General features: G+C 49.0%; 2 protein-coding genes across 25 annotated transcripts in view; one reads left to right on the top strand and one right to left on the bottom strand.

Annotated features, from left to right (window-relative positions):
• Window positions 1-2,832, top strand: part of NDEL1 (nudE neurodevelopment protein 1 like 1) — a 55,049-nt gene extending 52,217 nt beyond the window's left edge. For 3 of the 4 annotated variants that reach the window (XM_016930574.4, XM_063798058.1, XM_063798057.1), the window contains one exon: window positions 1,596-2,790. In XM_016930574.4, the coding sequence (XP_016786063.1) occupies window positions 1,596-1,689 (94 nt within the window). In that variant the 3' untranslated portion in view covers window positions 1,690-2,790. 4 annotated transcript variants of the gene reach the window in all.
• Window positions 2,833-9,024: 6,192 nt separating this feature from the next.
• Window positions 9,025-20,797, bottom strand: part of MYH10 (myosin heavy chain 10) — a 154,464-nt gene continuing 142,691 nt past the window's right edge. For all 21 annotated transcript variants that reach the window (XM_063799771.1, XM_063799776.1, XM_009432768.5 and 18 more), the window contains 7 exons: window positions 18,883-19,011; window positions 16,061-16,149; window positions 15,103-15,226; window positions 14,811-15,019; window positions 13,048-13,156; window positions 11,587-11,759; window positions 9,025-10,642 (listed from right to left, as the gene is read on the bottom strand). In XM_063799771.1, coding sequence (XP_063655841.1) covers window positions 10,498-10,642; window positions 11,587-11,759; window positions 13,048-13,156; window positions 14,811-15,019; window positions 15,103-15,226; window positions 16,061-16,149; window positions 18,883-19,011 — 978 coding nt within the window. In that variant the 3' untranslated portion in view covers window positions 9,025-10,497. The remainder of the gene's footprint in view (window positions 10,643-11,586; window positions 11,760-13,047; window positions 13,157-14,810; window positions 15,020-15,102; window positions 15,227-16,060; window positions 16,150-18,882; window positions 19,012-20,797) is intronic.

Raw genomic sequence — 20,797 nt, 5'->3', positions numbered from 1 at the left:
CTCTGAGTTTAGTTTCTTTAGACATGAACTTTGTTTCTTCCAAGTAGGCAGGGACTATTTGTCAAGTCTCTGCATGCCTGTTTCTCTGTGAGGTTATCCTCGCCCCGTCAGTGTACGAAACAGCTGTCTCTGCAGGGAGTGTGTGTCGGCATTTTTTTTTTTTTTTTTTTAAGGAGAACCTCTCTCCATGAGTCTGTATTTAGCTCCCTGGAGCCGTCTGATGAGTGGGTGGGGGCAGTAGTGGGCAGGTGTGGTGCAGTGTGGCCCCTTGTCGTAGTTGGCTTTATCTCCCAAATTGCTAGTGGGACAAATTTTCCTAGGAAGCTTTTCAAGGTGGAAAGGCTGAAGTGGCTCCTGAGAGAGGTTCCAGGCTGCACACTCCCTCCCCCTCTTGCTGCTTCCTGTGGCTGTGCTGCATGGTGCGTGAGGGGGATGCTGGGGGGGCTCCCTGCATCGCTGGGCTCTGGGTGCGTGAGGGGGATGCTGGGGGGGCTCCCTGCATCGCTGGGCTCCGGGTGCGTGAGGGGGATGCTGGGGGGGGCTCCCTGCATCGCTGGGCTCCGGGTGCGTGAGGGGGACGCTGGGGGGCTCCCTGCATCGCTGGGCTCTGGGTGCGTGATGGGGACGCTGGGGGGCTCCCTGTGTCGCTGGGCTCCGGGTGCTGGGTCCTGGCTGCAGGCTATTGGGTTGGGCTGGGCTGTCTGCACACGAGTCTGCGTTGAAAAGCCTACTCATCTGGCATTGCTTGCTAAACAATTTTTAAAAGGTTATTTTTCTCCACATTATTAAGATATTCATGTATTAATACATTATATTTGGAAAATGTAAGGAGATTTGGAAAATGATTAAAAAAGGATAAAGTAGTAAACAAAATTCACCCACAGCCCAGAGGGAAGAAAAGTAACGACTCTTAAATTTTCTTTTTATGATATATATGATCCTATGTACATATATGTTGGTGTGTGTATATATATGTGTGTGTGCGTATATATAACGTATGTATATATACATTGATTTATACACACTCCCCCTCTGCCCCTGCTTTGTGGATTTAGCTGTATGGATAGTAATGTCTGTCTAAGGGGCTATAGTCTAGAATCTAGAATATACACTATTTGCTTTTTTTTCTTTCATATCATTGAATCTACAGAGTTTGGTAACCTGCATCTTTTTCCACTTAGTGTTAGTTACATTCTGAATATTTTCCCATGCTATTAAAAAACTTGTGGAATGTGTTTTTAATGGCTGTGCAGTATCTTATTGTTCAGTTGTACCATTATTTATTTAACTAGTCCCCTATTGCCAGGCATTTAGACCTGCTTTATGGGGAAAGAATCAGGACTGTGGCTTCCGTGGCCAGTGTGCGGCAGTTGCCAAACAGGTCATGTGGTCCTGGTTCCCCAGGATTCCCAAAGGCTCAATTCTCTAACCAGCTGGTGCTTTCCAGGCAGCCAGTGCCCCTTGGGCCATCAGGACCCTACAGCCTGCGAGGAATAGTTTTAGAAAGCAGATGAATTTCCTATTGTGTGTGAGTGATTTTAAATGAGTTTTTCTTTTCCCCTTTCTTCCCTTCTGTGCTCTGGTTGCTCCCACAGGGCAGTAAACGGCTTTGACCCCGCTCCTCCTCCTCCTGGTCTGGGCTCCTCGCGTCCATCGTCAGCGCCGGGTATGCTGCCTCTCAGTGTGTGAGTGCCCAGCCTCCAGGTGGGGGCTCCTGCCCTCCTCCAACAACCCAGGACACCCACGCCTCACCCCTCGGTGCCTGGGCCCAGCCCCGTGCCCCTCCGTCTGCCTCCGCACAGCTGGCAGAGGGCAGGCTGCATGCAGTGGCGGCTACTGGGCCCTGCCCAGCCCCGGAACTCTGCGCGATATCAATACTGGCTATTTTCTCTTCTCGCCGTAGTGCCGTTGGTTTCACATGATTGCACTTTTGTGGGTCGCAAGGTGATACATACGTGTATTACTTGGTCACTGGATGCAGAAGTACCCATTCATCACACCTGCCTCATAGACCCCACTCTGCTGTACTGATAGGATTTAGTTGTGTTTAGGACATTGCAAATCTTCTAGAAGTTCTCCCCCAAATCAGGTCAATGTGTGCCCTCCTGAGCTCCCTCCCACCCAGGCATCTCCAGTGCTCATGATCATGTGTCCCCCAACTCCACCCCTCACAGTTTGGGCCTGTTTCTGGCAAAGAGTCAGGAAGGTTACTGAATTAGGGAACATTTTCTGCACCTTCTGATTTTACTTAAGCAGCTACCATTCCATGGACTTGCCTCCCAGAGCAGCACAATGCCCGTCTGAGCCCCACGTGGCAAGAGCCTCTGGGACGGGGCACACACAGGCCCAGCCTCTGTGCTGTCTCCTCCTCCGTGCGCCTCAGACTCGGGGTGAGGGAGGCGGGCAGCCTCTCGCCAGCCTTGCCGTCCTTCAGTTCAACGACATCTTTGGAGTGTTTTTGTTTTCTCTTCCAAGGGCCGTCCCGTTGTGTTAGGAAGGGTGAGTGGCTGGTTCCAGGGTGGGCCGGTGCCAGCTCCGGGGTGGACTGAACAGCGGCGGCTGTCCCTGTGCATCCTTTGATTACTCTCATGCTGCATTTACTGTTTACATTTGTTTTATTGTACATAGGTTTGTAAACATTATTGCCTGAGATATTTGTATATAACTTGGGCTTTGTAGCTTTTATTTATTCAGAACGCATATGGCATGTTAATGACTCTGATGGTGTCCTCCTCTGGGCAGCTGTATAGGATCATCATGTGGTTACAAAAAATACTTCCCTCAGAAAAAGTCTTTTAATGTGGAAACAATAAATTTCACAGAAAAAAAGGATTGACGTTGCTTTATTCAGTCTCTGCCATCCCATGAGAGGAGAGCTGGGGCCCGTAAAGCCAGGTTCCAACGTCACTGCTGCTCTGACGTGGGACATGCGATGGACGGACAGCAGCTGTGGAATGGGACAGAGATCAGGCGGCCTCCGGAGATGTTTTCTGTGCGGAGCGGGCGTCCTCATGCTGTTTCTTGGCACTGGCTTCTGGGCTTGGCTGTGATTTCCAGGAGCAGTTTGAGAATGGCCTGGGCCCCATGTGAAAATCTGGAAGGAAGGACCAGGATGTTGAGGGCGGAAGTTCACAAAGTCCCAGAGTAACTGGGATGGATCCGGGACCTGGTCCTGCAGCTGTGCTGCCATTCATGACAGATGTTGTCATTCTGGGATTAGAAGTCGCTTCAAACCGGCACTTCTCCTCATCCCTCAGGTTAATGCTAGCAAGTGAGAGAAGGTGTCAGATATTTGATAGCAAGACACATTGAAGAACGCGTAAACTGGGGGTCTGTGTGAATGCATCAGATTCTGAGCACTGTTTGCTTAGAACAACAGAAACAGTACATTTTATAGTTTTAAAACTGTAAGTAACTGAAAACGATGTGAATCAAAACCCTAAGAGACTTTGGGAGGCCGAGGCGGGCGGATCACAAGGTCAGGAGTTCGAGACCAGCCTGACCAACATGGTGAAACCCTGTCTCTACTAAAAATACAAAAATTAGCCAGGCATGGTGGCGGGTGCCTGTAGTCCCAGCTACTTGGGAGGCTGAGGCCCGAGAATCGCTTGAACCTGGGAGGTGGAGGTTGCAGTGAACTGAAATCATGTCACTGCACTCCAGCCTGGGTGACAGAGCTAGACTCTGTCTCAAGAAAACCCACAAAAACCCTGAGTGAATAAGAACTATTAAGTAGGATCCATTGTCAAACATTTCTCTATTAATCTATAGACAGGAATATCTGCTGTTAGTTCCTGGAGATTTTGTCCTGAGCTGAGTCTCCAGGGACACTCGCAGTGGGTGTGTGCTGTGCTTGGCTGAGCTGCAGTGCTTGAGAGGACAATCCTAAGCCTCTTGTTGATGTGCAGCAACTTCATCATCTTTCCCAGCCCTCATTGGAAGGATTGGATTAGATGAGAGGTTTCAGCATTTAGCCGACCTCTTTATGTAGGAACCCCAACTAAAACACAGCAAGCAGGGCTTTCACTCTGGTTAAAGCACAGTTGATGTTTGGAGCCCTGAATCTTCGTCCCTGGCTCCCCAAATGATTTCTCACTTCCTTTGCATCTGAACACCCTGGGCTCCTCTTATCCAGACTGTTCTGCCAATTGCTGGTCACTCAGTTGATAGCTGGAGGAAGGGCCCTGGCTACAGGGGCCCACGTGTCATCCACTGCATGTCACCACTGCTCTAGGTCCAGAAGAGCCTGGGCCAGGTCCCTGGAGGGGTAGCAGCGTGCTGTTGGGCTTATTTTTGATCCCTTTGGGAAGAGACTTTCACTTTAAAATTAAAAAAAATTTTGTCCTAGCCAGTCTAATTTAGCAGTGGGGGGTTATATACCAACTTTAGTGACTTTTTTTTTTTTTTTTTGAGATGGAGTCTCGCTCTGTCACCCAGGCTGGAGTGCAGTGGCATGATCTTGGCTCACTGTAACCTCCACCTCCCGGGTTCCAGCGATTCTCCTGACTCAGCCTCCTAAGCAGCTAGCGCCCGCCGCCATGCCTGGCTAATTTTTTTTTTTTTTTTTTTTTTTTTGTATTTTTAGTAGAGGCAGGGTTTCACCATGTTGTTCAGGCTGGTCTTGAACTCTTGACCTCAGGTAATCCACCCGCCTCGGCCTCCCAAAGTTCTGGGATTACAGGCGTGAGCCACCGTGGCTGGCCTTAGTGACATTTCTTTTGTGGCTCTAGCAGCTCTTGGCAAATAATCCCCCGTGAAGAAAGCAGCTAACTCCCTGGCTCATCTCCCGCTTTCTGTTTGGACTGTGGGGTGTAAGATGCTACTTTGGACATGGTCAGAGAGAGCATCTGCCACCTGGCATGAATGCCGCTACGTACCGTTTCCCTGTCTAGCTGAAGAGTGCCTCTGGGTAGAGTGCCTCTGTGTGGGTTTTCTTCCTGGAGCTGCCGGGTACCTGGTTTTGCATGGCTCTCCATGAAACCTCGGGAATGAGCCCTCCTTGAGCCGCGTCTGTGTGCCGTTCCTCCCTGCTGGTGGGGCTGATCTCCCGGGTGGTGGACAGCCTCTTGCCTCCAGGTGTTTTCATTTCAGCCGCTCAGTCCTATCCCTTGCTCCCAAATATTGTCTTACAAGAGAGCAGTAGCCAGCACTCCACTTCCTTCAGCCCAGAGTGGCCAGAAATGATCCCTGACCAACGCAGCTGAGACCCAGGAGCCAAAGCTGGGACCTTGAGTCACAGTGAGGCCTGCAAGAACTATACAGAGGTGACCTGAGGACAGGACACAGTGCTCTGACCTCAGGTGGCAGAAAGGACAATGGGCCTGGGTTTGAGTTGACTGAGCTTGCACGGCTAATTCATGGTGAAGCCAGGCTTGGGCATGAGCCGTCTTTTTTCTGCTGTGCCTTTCCAGACTTGAGGCCTCACTGGCCTTGACTCCCACGCTCTGTCCTGTGCCTCGGGAGAGGAGTAGGTTTTGAAGGCTTGGAAATGACGAGCGGCAGGACCGGCACAGCCTTTGCAGCAGGAGGAATCGGTTCACGTAGCCTTCCTCCTGTGCCCGCTGCGCATGCTGACTCCACCTTTCTTGGCAGCTGCCCCAGAGATGCCACTAGTGTGCGTCTCCTGAGAGCCAAGGTGGAAGCTGGCACTTCTGGGAGAGGGGAGGCATCCTGGGTGGAGCCACAGCTTTAGGGAGCGCCCAGTAGCCAGCTCTGCCCCCTCCCGGACTGTAACAGTGTTGTGCCCTGTCTCGTGTGTGTTGGTGATACAGCATTCCTGAAAAGCAGATTCCAGTGAGGCTCCAGAACTTCCTTCTAAGCTGCTGATGCTCATTCTGCAAGTTTTTTGTTGTTGTTGTTGTTGTTTTGAGACAGATTTTCGCTCTTGTTGCCCAGGCTGGAGTGCAATGGTGTGATCTTGGCTCACTGCAAGCTCTGCCTCCATGGTTCAAGCGATTCTCCTGCCTCAGCCTCCCAAGTAGCTGGGAGTACAGGCATGTGCCGCCATGCCCGGCTAATTTTGTATTTCCCATTCTGTAAATTTTGATGCTGTGCTTTATCGATCTTGCCAGGAGTCGGGCAATGACACCATCACAGCTGCGCCTACTGACAGTGATTGTGAGATACAGGAGATGTGGCCCACGTGAAGCTGGGGGTGCCTTGGCACCTGTGCAGTATGGCACATACTTGGGAGAGGCAGCGCTCTGCATGGGGATCTGTGAGACTCAGTTTGTCGGTTATGTCACGTTACCTCTTGAATAAGGCTTTGTGACATCCAGTCAGCCGGAATGGAGCCTGTTACTGGGCTGCCTAGTCTCAGTAGGGGTTGAAAGCCGGGGCCACACTTTCTGCCCAGCTTACAGGCTCTGTAGCTACAGTGAATGCCTCTGAAAAGCAGTAGCATGATGGACTTACACCCCTTCAATAGCTTCATATAAGATTCCCAACAAGAATGAGGTACTTCACAATCTGCTTGATTCCCAAATGGCAGGTGCCTACAGAAGGAAGTGGACTTCTCTGTCTGGTCCTGACAGCTGACTTAGGACGGCATTTTGGCAAACACTCAACATCTGGGAAAGCTCTTGGTGCAGATGTTGTCCCCGAAAGGTGGAAAGGGAGAGGTCCTTTCTTGCATTCCTCCCAGAGACTGGGAAGCCTGTGTGGGTGGGGCCTCGCAAGGGGAGACCTGCCTGGAACTCGAGGGAGAGGAGTCGTCACCACTTCCTAACGATTCCAACCTGGAGCCTGTTCTGGCTTTTTTCTTTTTTGGGGAGTGAAGGAAGAGCAGGAAGGTGTGGTTTGACAACAGTGAGCTCTCTTCTCCAGTCTTGATGTGGACATGTCTGTCCCTCAGCAGCACCGGCCTCTGGGGAGAAGGGCCCTGGGTCGGTCATACCCAGAGCCATAGGAAGGGCTGGCTAGAACAGCTTGGCCTTACGGCCCACAGTTCATCTTAGCTGAGGTTTCCTGGGACAGGAAAAATTGGTGACACAAAGATGTGACAAATCTATAGCCTGATGCCATCAGGAATTGGAAGTGTCCCCTCAAGCCAGCAGGCTAGAAATAGGTGTTAGCTGGGCATGGTGGCTCACACCTGTAATCCCAGCACTTTGGGAGGGAGGCCAAGGCGGGATGAATCACGTGAGGCCGGGAGTTCAAAACCAACCTGTCCAACATGGTGAAACCCCGTTTCTACAAAAAAAGAAAATACAAAAATTAGCCAGGCCTGGTGGCGGGCGCCTGTAATCCCAGCTACTCGGGGGGCTGAAGCAGAGAATGGCTTGAACCCGGAGGTGGAGGGTGAAGTGAGCTGAGAGCATGCCACTGCGCTCCAGCCTGGGAGACAGAGCGCGACTCTGTCTCGGGGAAAAAAAAAGTTGTTATCCTTCCAAAGCAGTTTAAAATAGTCCACTGGAATGGCTGCATTAAAGAAAATAAATAAAAACAACAACAAAAACTGGCATCTATGATGTGGCAAGGGCAGAGCGCTTATGGCCCTAAACGAAGCCCCGGCACTGCCTCATGTCGTCTAGACCCAGGCTCAACGAAAGAGCAAGACTTTCCCAAGTCTGGCCTGAGTTCCTCCTCCCCGGGAACCACACTGCTGCTGGGTAGAAGCTGACCAGCTTGATCTTCTGATACACTCAAAGCCCAGCTGCCATAAACTGTCTTCCTTGTGCTCTGAATGCCCAACGAAGGTTGTATAAACTACCTTTCCTTAGGTCTGGAGTGTCGGGTCAGTCAAGAAGGGACCCTTTTAGTTATTAAATAGTATCTCTGCAGAATCAGGGCCTGGAATTGGTTCACACAGATTGTTTCTCCTGGCACGCTGAGTAGTTGGGAAACTGTGATGTGAACACCAGTTAGACCAGCCAGTAGGGAAGAATTCTTTTTTTTTTTTTTTTGAGACGGAGTCGCCCTTCTCCGTCACCCAGGCTGGAGTGCAGTGGTGTGATCTCGGCTCACTGCAGCCTCCACCTCCCAGGTTCAAGTGATTTTCATGCCTCAGCCCCCCAAGTAGCTGGGACTACAGGTGTGCACCACCACACCTGGCTAATTTTTGTATTTTTAGTAGAGATGGGGTTTCACCATGTTGGCCAGGCTGGATTCGAACTTCTGACCTCAAATGATCCACCTGCTTTGGCCTCCCAAAGTGCTAGGATTATAGGCTTGAGCACCACGCCCAGCCCAGAGTTCTTACTTTTTGAGAAAAACAAGCCTCTGAATTCTGTACACTCTTGGATAAGATACTGGATGTGGGGGTGGGAGCCCTGCTGAAGCACCATACCTGTGACTCACCTTTCCTCTCCTATGGTAGTGGCACAGGAGGAAGAGGGCACTTCGGCCCATTTCACACGTTTCCACTGCTGCCAAGAAGCCTAGTCATAGGCCCCTTACCCCCAGAACCAGTCTAACCCGAGAATATTATGGAACAAGAAATCGGCATTCTCTGTTTGATTCTGCGCTGCCCTAGTATTTCTCTCATCCTAGTTGGCCCGCACTAGAGAGGCTGCCCTTGGCCTCATCACTGAATCCTCCAAAAGCATCTTCAATGCGTGTCTGCCTGAAAATGCAGCCTGAAATGTCTTGGACCCCTGAAAATGTCCTAACCCAGCAGTGAGCTTCATTGGCTGGTGACCAGAGCCCTCCTAAATCACTCCCTTGACAGGTGGGCCAGCTCCTGCCTTTGGGTGGTCTTTCCCTTCCTAGTGCGTGTGCATCCTGTGAGGCACTGGCAGGAACAAGAGTTGGAGCCAGGACTGGCAGGAACAAGAGTTGGAGCCAGGACTGGTCGGAGAATTATTCTGTCGTCTGACCTGGGAGACAGCGCCCTCAGCAAAAAGGGCCTGGCGCCATCATTTGAAGTTGGTGTGTAGCACCCACCCTCCAGTCAGATCACAGATGGGAAATCGAGAACAGAAGGTGAGAAAACAGATTCCATGTTCACATGATTATTCTTGTTTATTGAGGTCTCTTTATTCTCCACGGGTGCTTTTTTCTTCAAGTAAACAGAGCAGGCGCAAATATCTATAATGAATAAATTTATTGTCTTACAAAAATCATTGTCTAGAAATATGGGAATACAAGAAAAGATATTTGCGGTCAGGTGTCTGGTGGTCAACAGCCAGTACAGTTCATAAAGGGGGAAAATCCAAGATTCCAAACCCACAGGACAAATTCTTCCTAACAGATGTTAAAGCTTTTAACCCAAAAGGTTTGTGTTTTCAAGCACATTGCAGAGGATCAAGGATTTAGAATTAACACTGATTCATTGTCACTGAATGTTTGTAATACCACTTTGACTAGAGAGGTACATGATATGAAGCACAGTCAAAACTGAATACATTAAATTGTTATAGAGGCGAATGATATATTCAACATTGTCTTAGTACTGTAGTGTCTAAGGCACTTTCCGTAATGTCAGTTTGCTTAACTATCAACCAAAAACAGGATGCTAAGTGTTCACTGTAACACTGTCCAAAGGGAAGGGAGAAGGAAAAATGAAGGAGTCACACCCACTGGCATGTCAACATTCAGGAAGATGGCATCTGTTCTGGCCTCGGACACAAAACCAATATTCCCATTTTGGGCTCAAAGCAGCGGCTGAATTTGCAAGGTCAGCATGAGGGCCCGGCTGGCGACGGGGAGGGGCCTTCACCAGCTCGGCTTAGGGGTCCACGGCTGCTTGCTCCTGACATGAGGAGGGCGCCGGCAGAGCCAGGCGGTTCGGGAGACCATCTGGAAGTCTACATGATCCATGGCGGCCGCCTGGGGCCTCAGCTGCAGTGTGGCCACTATCCCTTCTATGCACAGACCAGCCCTGGCCAAGGCCAGTTCACATGAGTAGATGCGGGACACCATCGACTCGAGGGGCAGGGCCCCCCTTGGGGGATGGACATGGTAACCCCAAATGGGTGTTGCTTCCAATCCAGCCCACCCCTCCTACTCTTTCCAAAGCCCCTTTCACAGTTTGCTCACTGAAATAGCGTTGATCATTATTTGAAGGAAATGAGAGAGACAAGTGCAGTTTAGAGTCCACAATGGTCCAGGAGACTTGATGTGGCTGAGGAGTCGGGGGCCACGTGAACACAGAACTAGGTTACCTGTCTGTATGACAGAGAGCATGCAGAGCGACTGAGCGACGACCACGGCGCTGCCCCAATCACCCAGCGACCCGCAACCAAGGGCCTGGAGTTTGTTTTAAAAAGGGTCTTACCATGTGTTATAAAATGGTCTCTTGATGACTATATGGAAAATAGATGCAATGATGAAACAATCTGTTTAATATATGTGTCCTGTGTGTGTCTATATATAAAAAGGGGAGCAATTGTACCTAAGTCTGAAGCAGGATACAGTATGCGTAGGCTGGAGAGCCTTAAGACACAGTTGATCTTTCAGGAAGGAATCCCGTAGCTTGCCAATTTCCGAAAGCTGCAGGAGGCCCCGGGTGCATTCCGAACTGTCCCACTGTATTGCCTCCTCTGGCTTCCTGCAACTTTACTCTGACTGGGGTGGCTGCGTCTCGTTGACATCACTGGTCTTACTTTCTGTGTCATCGTCGGAGAGCTCCAGGGAAGCTCCTTCAAGGTGCAGCTGGCGCCGGCCAGATCGGCTGGAAGAGAAGCTGATGGGGCCACCCCGCCTGGAGAACACAGGAAGCAGATGTGTGTGGGTAAACAGACAGGAGCACATGGCTGTCAATATGTTCAACCACTCAATGCCACGGAACCTTCCCCTTGCACCCCCTCCTCGGACACACGACCTTGTGGGGGTGGCGGTACGATGGGGAAGGACTGTGTGCTTTTCTGCCTCTCCCACAACCCTGCCTGCAGAGTACGCGAAGCAGGGTCCTTGGAGAACTGGGGAGGACTTGATTCAGCCTAGGACTGTGTGATGGAAATGGTAAGGAAGACGGATTAAGGCCAAGCTCTACCTGCTAACCAGGGAATCAGCCAGATAGCAAATATTTTATTGAGGATTTGTGGGCCACATAGGGACTCTGTTGCATATTCTTTGTTTTGGCGTTTTTATAACCATTTAAAAATGTAGAAACCATGCTTAGCTTGATGGCTGTATAAAAGCAGGGTATGCACCAAATCTGCCCATTGGCCAGATGTGCTGAAACCGCCGCCGACCTGGTCTTCTGGGGCAGAGACTTCAGCTATAGCTCTCTCACGCTCCGCCCTCTCGCTGGTACAGAGCAGATCCAGTGTGGTGAGGAGGACGGTGCTGAGGAGGGCTGATGGCACCAGGTCCCAGGAGGAGCTCCTGCCCTGCTTTTTAAGAGAGGCTGGGAGCTCACTTCACTAATGGATATCTGGACGGGGATGGATGCCTGACCCAGCTCCAGCCTGGTGTGGTGGATTAGTGTGGTCCTCTAGTGACTGGCAATGAGTAGGGCCGCCTCCTCTTTTATTCTCCCCAAGGACGACTATAAAGGTCAGAAATCTCAAATGAAGTGGTTCAGGAGAAAGAATGGGTCACTGGGTATGGATCTAAGTAAACTTCCTCTGACCAGCTGCACCCCGAGCCTAAGCTAACCCACAAAGCAGCTGCCTGTCAGCTCGGGGCCGCATGCCTGCTCACCTCAGCCGGTTCTTCAGGGTGCTGACCTCGCGGCTCAGGCCCTCGTTGGCCTCGGTGGCATCATCCAGTTCCCGCTGGAGTTTACGCCGAGATGCGTTGGCACGCGTCGCTTCTTCTTCTGCTTCCTCCAGCTGGCGTTTAAGCTGCTTCATCCGAGCGTTGGCCTTCTCCATCTTGGGGAGGGTACATGAACCAAAACAAACCAAACTGGTGAATCCAGTGTCGGCCTCTCTGCACCCTGAGTGTGGCAGTGTGGGGCTCTGCCTGTTACCCTTGTGAGCACGCGTGTACACGGATGTACACGCGTGCCTGGGGGCTGGTCGGAGGCTCTGTAACCGGCCTGCCGCTCTCAGCAAAGCTAGCATCTACAAAGCACACTAGGCCAAAAGAAATGAAAAAGTACTCAAGACTCTGTTTTTACCAGTGAGTTTTCTGCAGAAAAATGACAGTGTTTACTATCTTCACACACGTGACCTAGGGGACTGAAAGGGAATTGCTATTCTTGCAAAATGTGGAAGAACCAGCAATGTGGGACAATCCCCAGCCCAGAAGATGGTACAATGCATCTTTACACCTCCTTTCAAGGATGGGCATCTCAGATACTAGACTCGGATTCAAGCAGAAAGCCACCCTGGGATGACATGCCACAGAACTAAGAGCCTCCCTTTTGGACCCTTCATTCCTGAGCCACACAGGCACTGGTCAGTGCCTCGTGGGTCCAGTGCACACCACCCTCAACTGTGCTCCGTGTTGCTAGGCCCCAAGGGTGGGGGTGGGAAGGGAAGGCCAGGTTGCCTGACTGAATGAATGAAGTTGGGGAGGGTTCGGGCCAAAGGCAGTGAAATCCTCAGATCCATCCACCTTTCTGGCCAGTGTCTGCAGTGTGAAGTCTCACCAGGCAGAGGGCAGGGAGCGGGAGGGAGGGTACAGCTGCCCACGCTGCAATCAGGGCAGGCCTGACCCACAGTTCAAAGTCCTGCGGAACATTCCCTGTGTACTTAGAAAAGGGGGCCTGGATGCAGACACTGAAGCTCACTCGGGTGCAGCGTGCAGTACCTTTGTCTTCCCTTCACTTTCTATTCAGTATCTCCTGTGCCCACCCTACACCCAGCCAGTATCTCATGACTGCCAGCAATATCCAGGAACTATACTAGGCATTAGGGAGATAACAGGGAGCAAAACAGGCAGAAATCCCTGTACTCACGAAGCACACATTTAGTGGAGAAAGCAGGAGCTTTACAGTTCAGTCCAGGCCTCACTGAACTTGCTTCCTGACCTGCTCTCCCCGCCCTCCTGTGTCTCGGGTACTGGGAGTGCCCACCAGGAACATGGAACAGCCCACGTTAGCTGAAACATCAGAATCGGGAGGGCCCTGAATTCCACTGGTCAGTTGTGCCAGCAGCTCATTCTCCACCAGTTCCTTTGCTCACGCGCTTCCCAGGGAGGCACTTCCTCGCGTACCTGCTCTTTATACTGGTCCGCGTGTCGACGCTCATCCTCGACCTGCATGAAGATTTCTTTCAGCTTCTTCTCAGTGCGACGGACTAATTTGTTGGCGGCTGCTCGTTCCCTGTGAAAGTGGTCACAGTAGTATTGAAATTCTTGAAATGGTATTTTGTGTGGGAAAAAATATTTTTTAAAGCCCCTTTTCTTTGGGAAGATGACACATGGTGGAGGCATTATGGCCCTCTCTGTCCAGAATTCATGACTCATGTGCTGAAACCTTTCCTTCTGGTCAAAATCAGAATTGCCTTTAATGTATTCCTCAACAGTGACAGGTAGAATAAGTGCATTATTCCCGCACGTGTAGGTGTTAATTACTGTACACAGGTATTAATCATTGTACTCAGTTATCTTACTTTGTTTGTTTTTGAGATGCAGTCTTGCTCTGTCGCCCAGGCTGGGGTGCAGTGGCGCCATCTCTGCTCGCTGCAACCTCCGCCTCCTGGGTTCAAGCAATTCTCCTGCCTCAGCCTCCTGAGTAGCTGGGATTACAAGGCGTGCACCACCACGCTGGGCTAATTTGTGTATTTTTAGCAGAGACGGGGTTTTACTACGTTGGCCAGGCTGGTCTCGAACTCCTCACCTCAGGTGATCTGCCTGCCTTGGCCTCCCAAAGTGCTGGGATTACAGCCGTGAGCCAGCGCACCCGGCCTGTACACAGTGATCTAAAGAGCAAATGTTACATACAATCTACCTGTCAGTTATACTGAACATAGACTTTTGAAGACACCATCCTTAGTTTAATCACCTAAACTTTTAGCCTGAGAAACAACCCAATTTATTAAGTGATTGTTTCACTTGATAATTTACTAATTACCTATTGTGATGTAGAGGGCTTTGGCAGCTCACATTGAAAAAAAACCCAAAAACAAACCCCCTACACTCCCTCTTTGGTTAGAGGTGAAACAAATCCATGTTTCCAGATGCATGTACGTCGTCCCATATGAAGGAGAGGTAACTTATTTGGAGGACTCCATGGAAGACAGAAAAAGTTATTTTGTTCCTTAACAAATATTATGCAAAAGTAGATAGAGACAGTCAGCTGAAAGGGTGTTAATTCCAACTAGAAACAAACCCTTAATTGTTTGCTTCAGCCCACTGGAGTCCAAAGAATGGAGTGGGAAGTCCTGGCACGAGAGGCTGGGGAGGATGCAGGGTTCTGGCCGCGAGCCCTGCATTTCTGGGCTCCAAGCTCCCCAGCAAGAGGGTGAATCTGAAGGTCTGCCCTGGCTCTGGGCGCTATGACCTAATAGCTTTGTAAATGCCTGCCAGCAGCTGTACTGTACAATTTCTCGTCAATTTCAGAATGCTTTAATACAACAATATGAAAGCTGTTAAGCAATCCCTTCTATGGGGAGAAGAAAGGCTCTGATTTGTGTCATACTGCATTTGTTCTCTGGCAGCAAACTAGCATTTCATGGGATGCCACACGCTTGGGAAATCGACTTTGGGTAGGAGATGCAAACTCAGGGTGCCTAGGAAATTGGGGCGCCGTCCTAAAGCCCAGCCTTCCCTGACTGTTCACGGATGCCGTCTGTCCTCCCAGCCTCTGAATGCTCACAGCTCTTCTCTCACAGCTCACACCAACTTCTGTGTCCCACTCTGGTTATATGTGTTCTCTGCCCACGTGGTGGGGAGCCCCCCCGAAAGGGGCATGCCTGTTTTGTCTCTGACTGAGCCTAGTTGGTAAGTTTTGGTTTACGGTAGCAAAAACCTCTTACTTGGCTTCCTGCTCAAGCTGCTCCTCCAGCTGCCCAATCTTGGCCTCCAGGGCTGAGATGGTGGCCTTGAACTTGGACTTGACAGCACCCTCGAGTTCCTGCAGCTTGGCCTTCAGCTCCTTGTTCTGCCGCTCCAGTTGCTGACGTGCATTGTCACTCTTCTGGGCGGCGCTGCGCTCGGCTGCTAGCTCGGCGTTCAGTGTGTCCACCTAGAGAGGAGAGAGGAGTTTAGTCACTTGTGCCTGAGGGGTGGCACAGCCCTCCCTGGGTGACGGGCTCCTGCATGGGCCACCTGTAGAGTGGTCTTGCGGAAGCGGTCGTTGAGCAGCTCCATGTTGCTCTGCTCCTCTTCCAGCTCCTCCTCCAGCTGTGCGATCCGAGCTTCCAGACGCCGCTTCTCATCCAGCAGCGCGGACCTGGCGGGGAGAGGAGGAGGGGACGGTTCAATCCCAGCTCAGCACAGCACGGGAGCCTCAGGGAAGGCTCCTCCACCCACCCTGTTGCTGGAAACCTGAGCAGCCATCCTGAATTTTCTCTTTCCCCTGCACTCATCCCTGAATCCATCAGTAGGTCCCACTGATGACACTTCCAAACACCCTCCCCCGCTGCCACCACCCAGATGCAGGCCTGTCATCTCTCACCTGGACTGCCGGGTGGCCTCCCGCTGCCCTGCCTGCCTCTCTCCAGCTGTTCTCCACAGACAACAGCCAGAGTCGCTTTCAAAACGCAAGCACGACCCCAGCCTCCCCACCGCTGAAACTCTTCAGTGGTTTCCAATGCACTGAGAATCAAATTCTAACTACTCATGATGGCATGTTCAAAAAGGCGCATGATGGACGTTCAGTTCAGTAATTAAGTGGAGAAATCAACTGAATTGGAAAAAAAGATAATGACTTTTAACGAAAAAATGAATTCAGAGAAAGGTCCTATCTGAGGAACCTGCTTGCCAAAGCTAGCTGGAAAGTGAAGGCCTGCAGTGCCCGTTGGCGCACCCCACGGCTCCCCCCTGCGGTGTGCAGGGCTTGGCAGGACTGGCACGGGTGCAGTGCCCGTTAGTGCACACCACGGCTCCCACCTGCGGTGTGCAGGGCTCGGCAGGACTGGCACGGGGTACCATGGCTGAGGCAGCCCAGGCCCAGCGAGGGAGGAGCAAACCACCCGCTGATGCCAGGTGCGTGGACACCTCCAGCCTTCTCAGCAGTGCGCGTGCCTGAGGGCGAAGAACCCACCTCCGGCCGTGGGAGACTCACTTGCCAGAGGCGCTGTTGGTGATCTCGTCCGCCAGCTCATCTCTCTCCTGCTCGGCGTGTCGGCGGGCTCGCTCAGATGAGGCAAGTTCCTAAGCAGTGGAGACTGCGTTAAGCTCTGGCTGTGAATAGTTTCCTCACCTGTGGAATCTGACAGTGCCTGGAGCTACAGCGACCTTGCTCCTGTCACTGTTTACCTGCACCTCAAGCTGTCATTTAGATTTGAGAAATTAAACTGGCAAGAAAATCTGCTCGGTGCAGGCCAGCCAGGTGGTGTGTGGTGTCAGCATCTGACACACAGATGTCCAGAGGAAAGTCTTCATTGCCATAAGGGCTTTGCTGTCACCTCCAACGTAAGAGGTGGCTGTGTTCCTGCCCTTCTTGGAAAGCTGGTGCTTCTTAATATAAACTGAGCATGTACTTTATATAAACACTGAACCCTAAGAAACATGAGCTATACCAACTTATGGCCCTGAAGTATCTTTCACATAAACACTTTGAGATCAAGGACGCTGGCTGCACAGACCAGTGCGGATCCAGGCAGCTGTGCCGCAACAAGGATCAACGCTCCCATGGAGAGGAGGCAGGTGGGGGCCTCCGCAGGGGCTCAAGTGTTTGCAGAGCTGGGCCTCTAAGGTGGGCAAGGCCTCTTTCTTGAAGGGGACTGTGGCTCCACAGGGGGCTCTCAGAGGACTGGGCAGGACAATGGGGACAGCCCTGTGCCTGCCAGCCCACGGGAGGAACTGCCTGATGGCTGCCTTTCCACAAACTTCTTTGGAAGGATGATTTGCCATGGAAAGGAGTCAAGGGTGCATTTATCTTATAAGTGAGGGAACTGAGGCCCACCTGGATGAAGATACTGGCCCAAAGTCCCAAGGTTAGTCAGCAGCAAAAAGTCAGGGTTCCGACTCCCTGTCCAGGGCTCTTCCCAACAGCTGCCCCTTCCAAAAGATGCCACATTTGGCAAGAGCACACCTTGAAGGTGTCTTAGGAGCAGGGCTGCACGGGAGCTCCTCTGTCTGCTCCAGCACGTGCACCTGCCTTACATGAGTGTAGGCTGAAGGTCCTCTGACAGGCCTGGGTTCTAGCACATCCTGGCACACAGGGCAGGGTGGGAGTCAGGAAGGAAAAAGAGGCAGCTGACGGATGTTCCAGGCCTGATCCCAGGGCCACTGACTCCAGACAGCTCTACCATCTGGCCTCTGGTGTTTTGTCTTCTTGGGCCTATGAAACACTCACTGTCCACTGGCTTGGGGGTGGGGCTCTAGGCAGACTGAGGGACCCACGGGAGAAAGGAAGGGACCCCGGAGCCTCTAAGCCAGATGAACGGAGGTGTTTGAGGGAAGGAAAAGTGTCAGAAATAGGGGGAAGGGCAGGGCCAGCTTTCCAGCTCAGTCTCTTCTCCCTAATGCAGTGTGAGTCAGGCCTTGCCTGAGAGTCTGAAAGAGACACTTTCAGAAAAAACAGTGTGGTACAGAGAATGCCTCTTGGACAGTTGGGTAATGGCCCAGGAGCGCTCTCTAGGAGGCAGGCTCCAACAGCCACATCGCCTTTGGGGAAATGAGCATTTGGGGATCTCACCAATCAACTCCATGATGGATACATAGAGCTTACACACCTACTTCATTGATGAACATGCATCATTTTTAAGTACACACGGAACACTTATAAAAACTAACGTGTTCTACGTCCCAGAGCTCTTTCTCAGCATTCTCTGACCACAATGTGATAAAACTAGAAATCAACTTAAAAAACAAGCAAATGCCATACATTTGGAAATTTAAACCGCAAGCTTAAATTATTCACAGGATGAAGAAGAAACCATAATAGAAATTAGAAAAATTTAGAATTACATGATAATGAAATTATTCCACATCAAAATTTATGGAACATGATGAAAACCGATCTTAGAGGGGAATTTACAGTATTTTATAAACATATTAGACAAGAAGCTTGAAAGCTGATGAGCTAAGTGTCCAACTCAAGAAGTCAGGAAAAAAAGGAGCAAAAAATGGTGAGATAGAGGACAGCAGGATGAAAACCTCTTGAAGCTGGCTCTCAGGTTCTCTCTCAGGGTCGGCTCCGTGTTTACTGATCTGGTTTTGAGTTCCTTGTTCATTCCTGACACCTAGAGAGCCGTCCTCCTTTCTTGCAAGCTCAACTCTGCCTTTGCTAATATTTTATCCAATATTTATGTTTGTATTGGGAGTTTTTTCGTATTAACTGATAATAACATTTAACTTACCTTTTCAGGTTTGAAGAAATTTTGATTATCCATCATTTATACGGTAATGTGTATATTTAAGTGTGCCTCGCACTGTTACAGTTCCTATATGCAACACTTTATCAGTCTCTGCTTCATGAGAACTTACAAAAAAGATAAATGAAGGAATAACAGGAATTCAATGAAACAAACTTCTCTCCTTTTAAGTTATCACATGAGTAGTGCTTCTGTGTAAAAACAAGGCAATTTTGCATCACCAAGGTTGGAGTTACACAGTTCTCGTGCTTATCAACACTTCCCTTTCCTGCACATGGGAACAGGCCAAGAAGGTGGCCTGAAAAGCTACTCATCAGCTCCTTTGTCTTTTGCCAGGTAGAGGAATATATGTGAGCAGTGTCGAAGTGATAACTTTCTGTTTCCAAACTGAAGCAACAAGAAGGTTGAGGACCATATTAAAAATGGATACTTAAAAAAATAAAAAACAAAAATGTATACTGACATTACAGTGGGCTACAAATATATTAACTTTTTTTTGATCTTGGAAAAATTTCAAGGGCAAATATATTTGTTGAACAAATGGATGAATAAGTAACAAACCAACCTCCTGCAATTGAAGGATTTCTGCTTCCAGACTCTTCAATTTCTTTTCACTCTCTTTGGATTGAGCAAAAATCTCATCTCTGGATGCACGAGCTTCTTCTAATTCACGTTGGTAATCCTTCATCTGAGCCTAAGATTAAATAAGAAGGTTTTGGGGTGGTTTACATTCTTAGTTTTAGTTAAAAAAAAATTTTTTTTAGAGATGAGCCCTGGCTGTGTTGCCCAGGCTGATCTCAAACTCAAGGCCTCAAGCATTCCTCCTGATTACAAGTGTGAGCTGCGGTGCCTGGCCCCATTCTTAGCTTGTAAACATGGTATTTTTTTTTCTAGATTATAAAAGTAATATACATTCATTGTAAATATAAAAGTATATGGGAATGACAAGGATATCATAAGAAAACTACAGATCAAAATGAAATCCCTTATGAATACAAATGCAAAAATCTTCAACAGAATAGTAGCAAACTGAATCTGGCAACATGTAAAAAGGATTATACACCATGACCAAGCAGGATCTATCTGAGGAATGCAAGGTTGGTTTGACAACCAAAAATGAATTAATGTAACCATATGATCATCACAATAAATGCTGAAGAAGCACTTGACAAAATCTAATACCCTTTCAATATAAAAATACTCAACAAGCTATGAACAGAAGGAAATTTCTTCAACTCTGATTAAGGGCATCAATGAAAAACTGACAGCCAATATCATACTTAAGGATCAATGACCAAATGCTTTCCCTCTAAAAGATGAGCAACAAGACAAGGATGTCCGATCTTGCCACTTCTACTTAACAATGCAATAGAGATTCTAGCCAGGGTAATTAATTAGGCAAGATAAAGAAATAAAAGATATCCAGATTGGAAAGGAAGAAGTAAAACTAGTTCAATTTGCAGATGATCTGATATTGTATATAGAAAATCTTAAGGAAGACACTGAAAGAATTAGAACTGCTGGTAATATGGACAGTAAAAGAAAAGAAAGCCCACAAGAACTAATTGATGAGTTCAGCAAGATTGCGGGATACAAGATCAACATACAAACATCAATTATATTTCTATACACCAACTATGAACATTCAAAATAAAGCAATTACATTTATAATAGCATCAAAAGAATATAAACTTAGGTATAAAGAAAAAAAGTGAAAGACTTGTATACCAAGAACTACAAAATGTCACTGAAAAAAATAAAAAAGATCTAAATAAATGGAAAGATTATCCATGTTTGTAGACCAGAAGACTTAATATTGTTAAAATAGCAATACTCTCCAAATTGATCTACACATCAACACAATAAACTATCAAAACCCAAGCTGGCTTTTTTTTTTTTTTTTTGGTGGCAGAAATTAACAAGCTAAGGCAGGTGTGGAAATCATTTACTCATAAAGAATTTATATGCAGAATACAGAATTGTTTCAGCTCAATAATTAAAAGAGAGCTCAGCTGTTTAACCTCATTAGTCATTAGAGAAATAAAAATAAAAGCCACAATGAAATGTCACTTCACACTCGGTTACAATCAAAAGATGGACAATAACAAATGTTGACAAGATGTGGAGAAATTGGAACCCTCATACATAGCTGGTAGGAACGTAAAACTGCAGTGACTGTGGGAAACAGTTTGGCAGTTCCTCAAAGTTAAACACAGAGGTACCATATAACCCAGCTCAATTCCACTCCTAGGTATATTTCTGAGAAAACTGAAAGCACATGTCCACACAAATGCATATGAATGTTCATAGAGGCATTATTCAGAAGTCAAAAAAATGGAAGCAACCCAAATGTCCAACTGGGGGATAGATGAGTAAAATGTGGTAGATGTATCCACACAGTAGAGTGTTACTCAGTAATAAAAAGGAGTGTGGTACTTGTTTATGTGGCTACATGGATGAACTTTGAAAACATCATGCTA

The sequence above is a fragment of the Pan troglodytes genome, chromosome 19, assembly GCF_028858775.2.
Source record: "Pan troglodytes isolate AG18354 chromosome 19, NHGRI_mPanTro3-v2.0_pri, whole genome shotgun sequence".
Classification (NCBI taxonomy): Eukaryota; Metazoa; Chordata; class Mammalia; order Primates; family Hominidae; genus Pan; species Pan troglodytes.
This window is presented reverse-complemented; position numbering and strand designations above follow the sequence as displayed.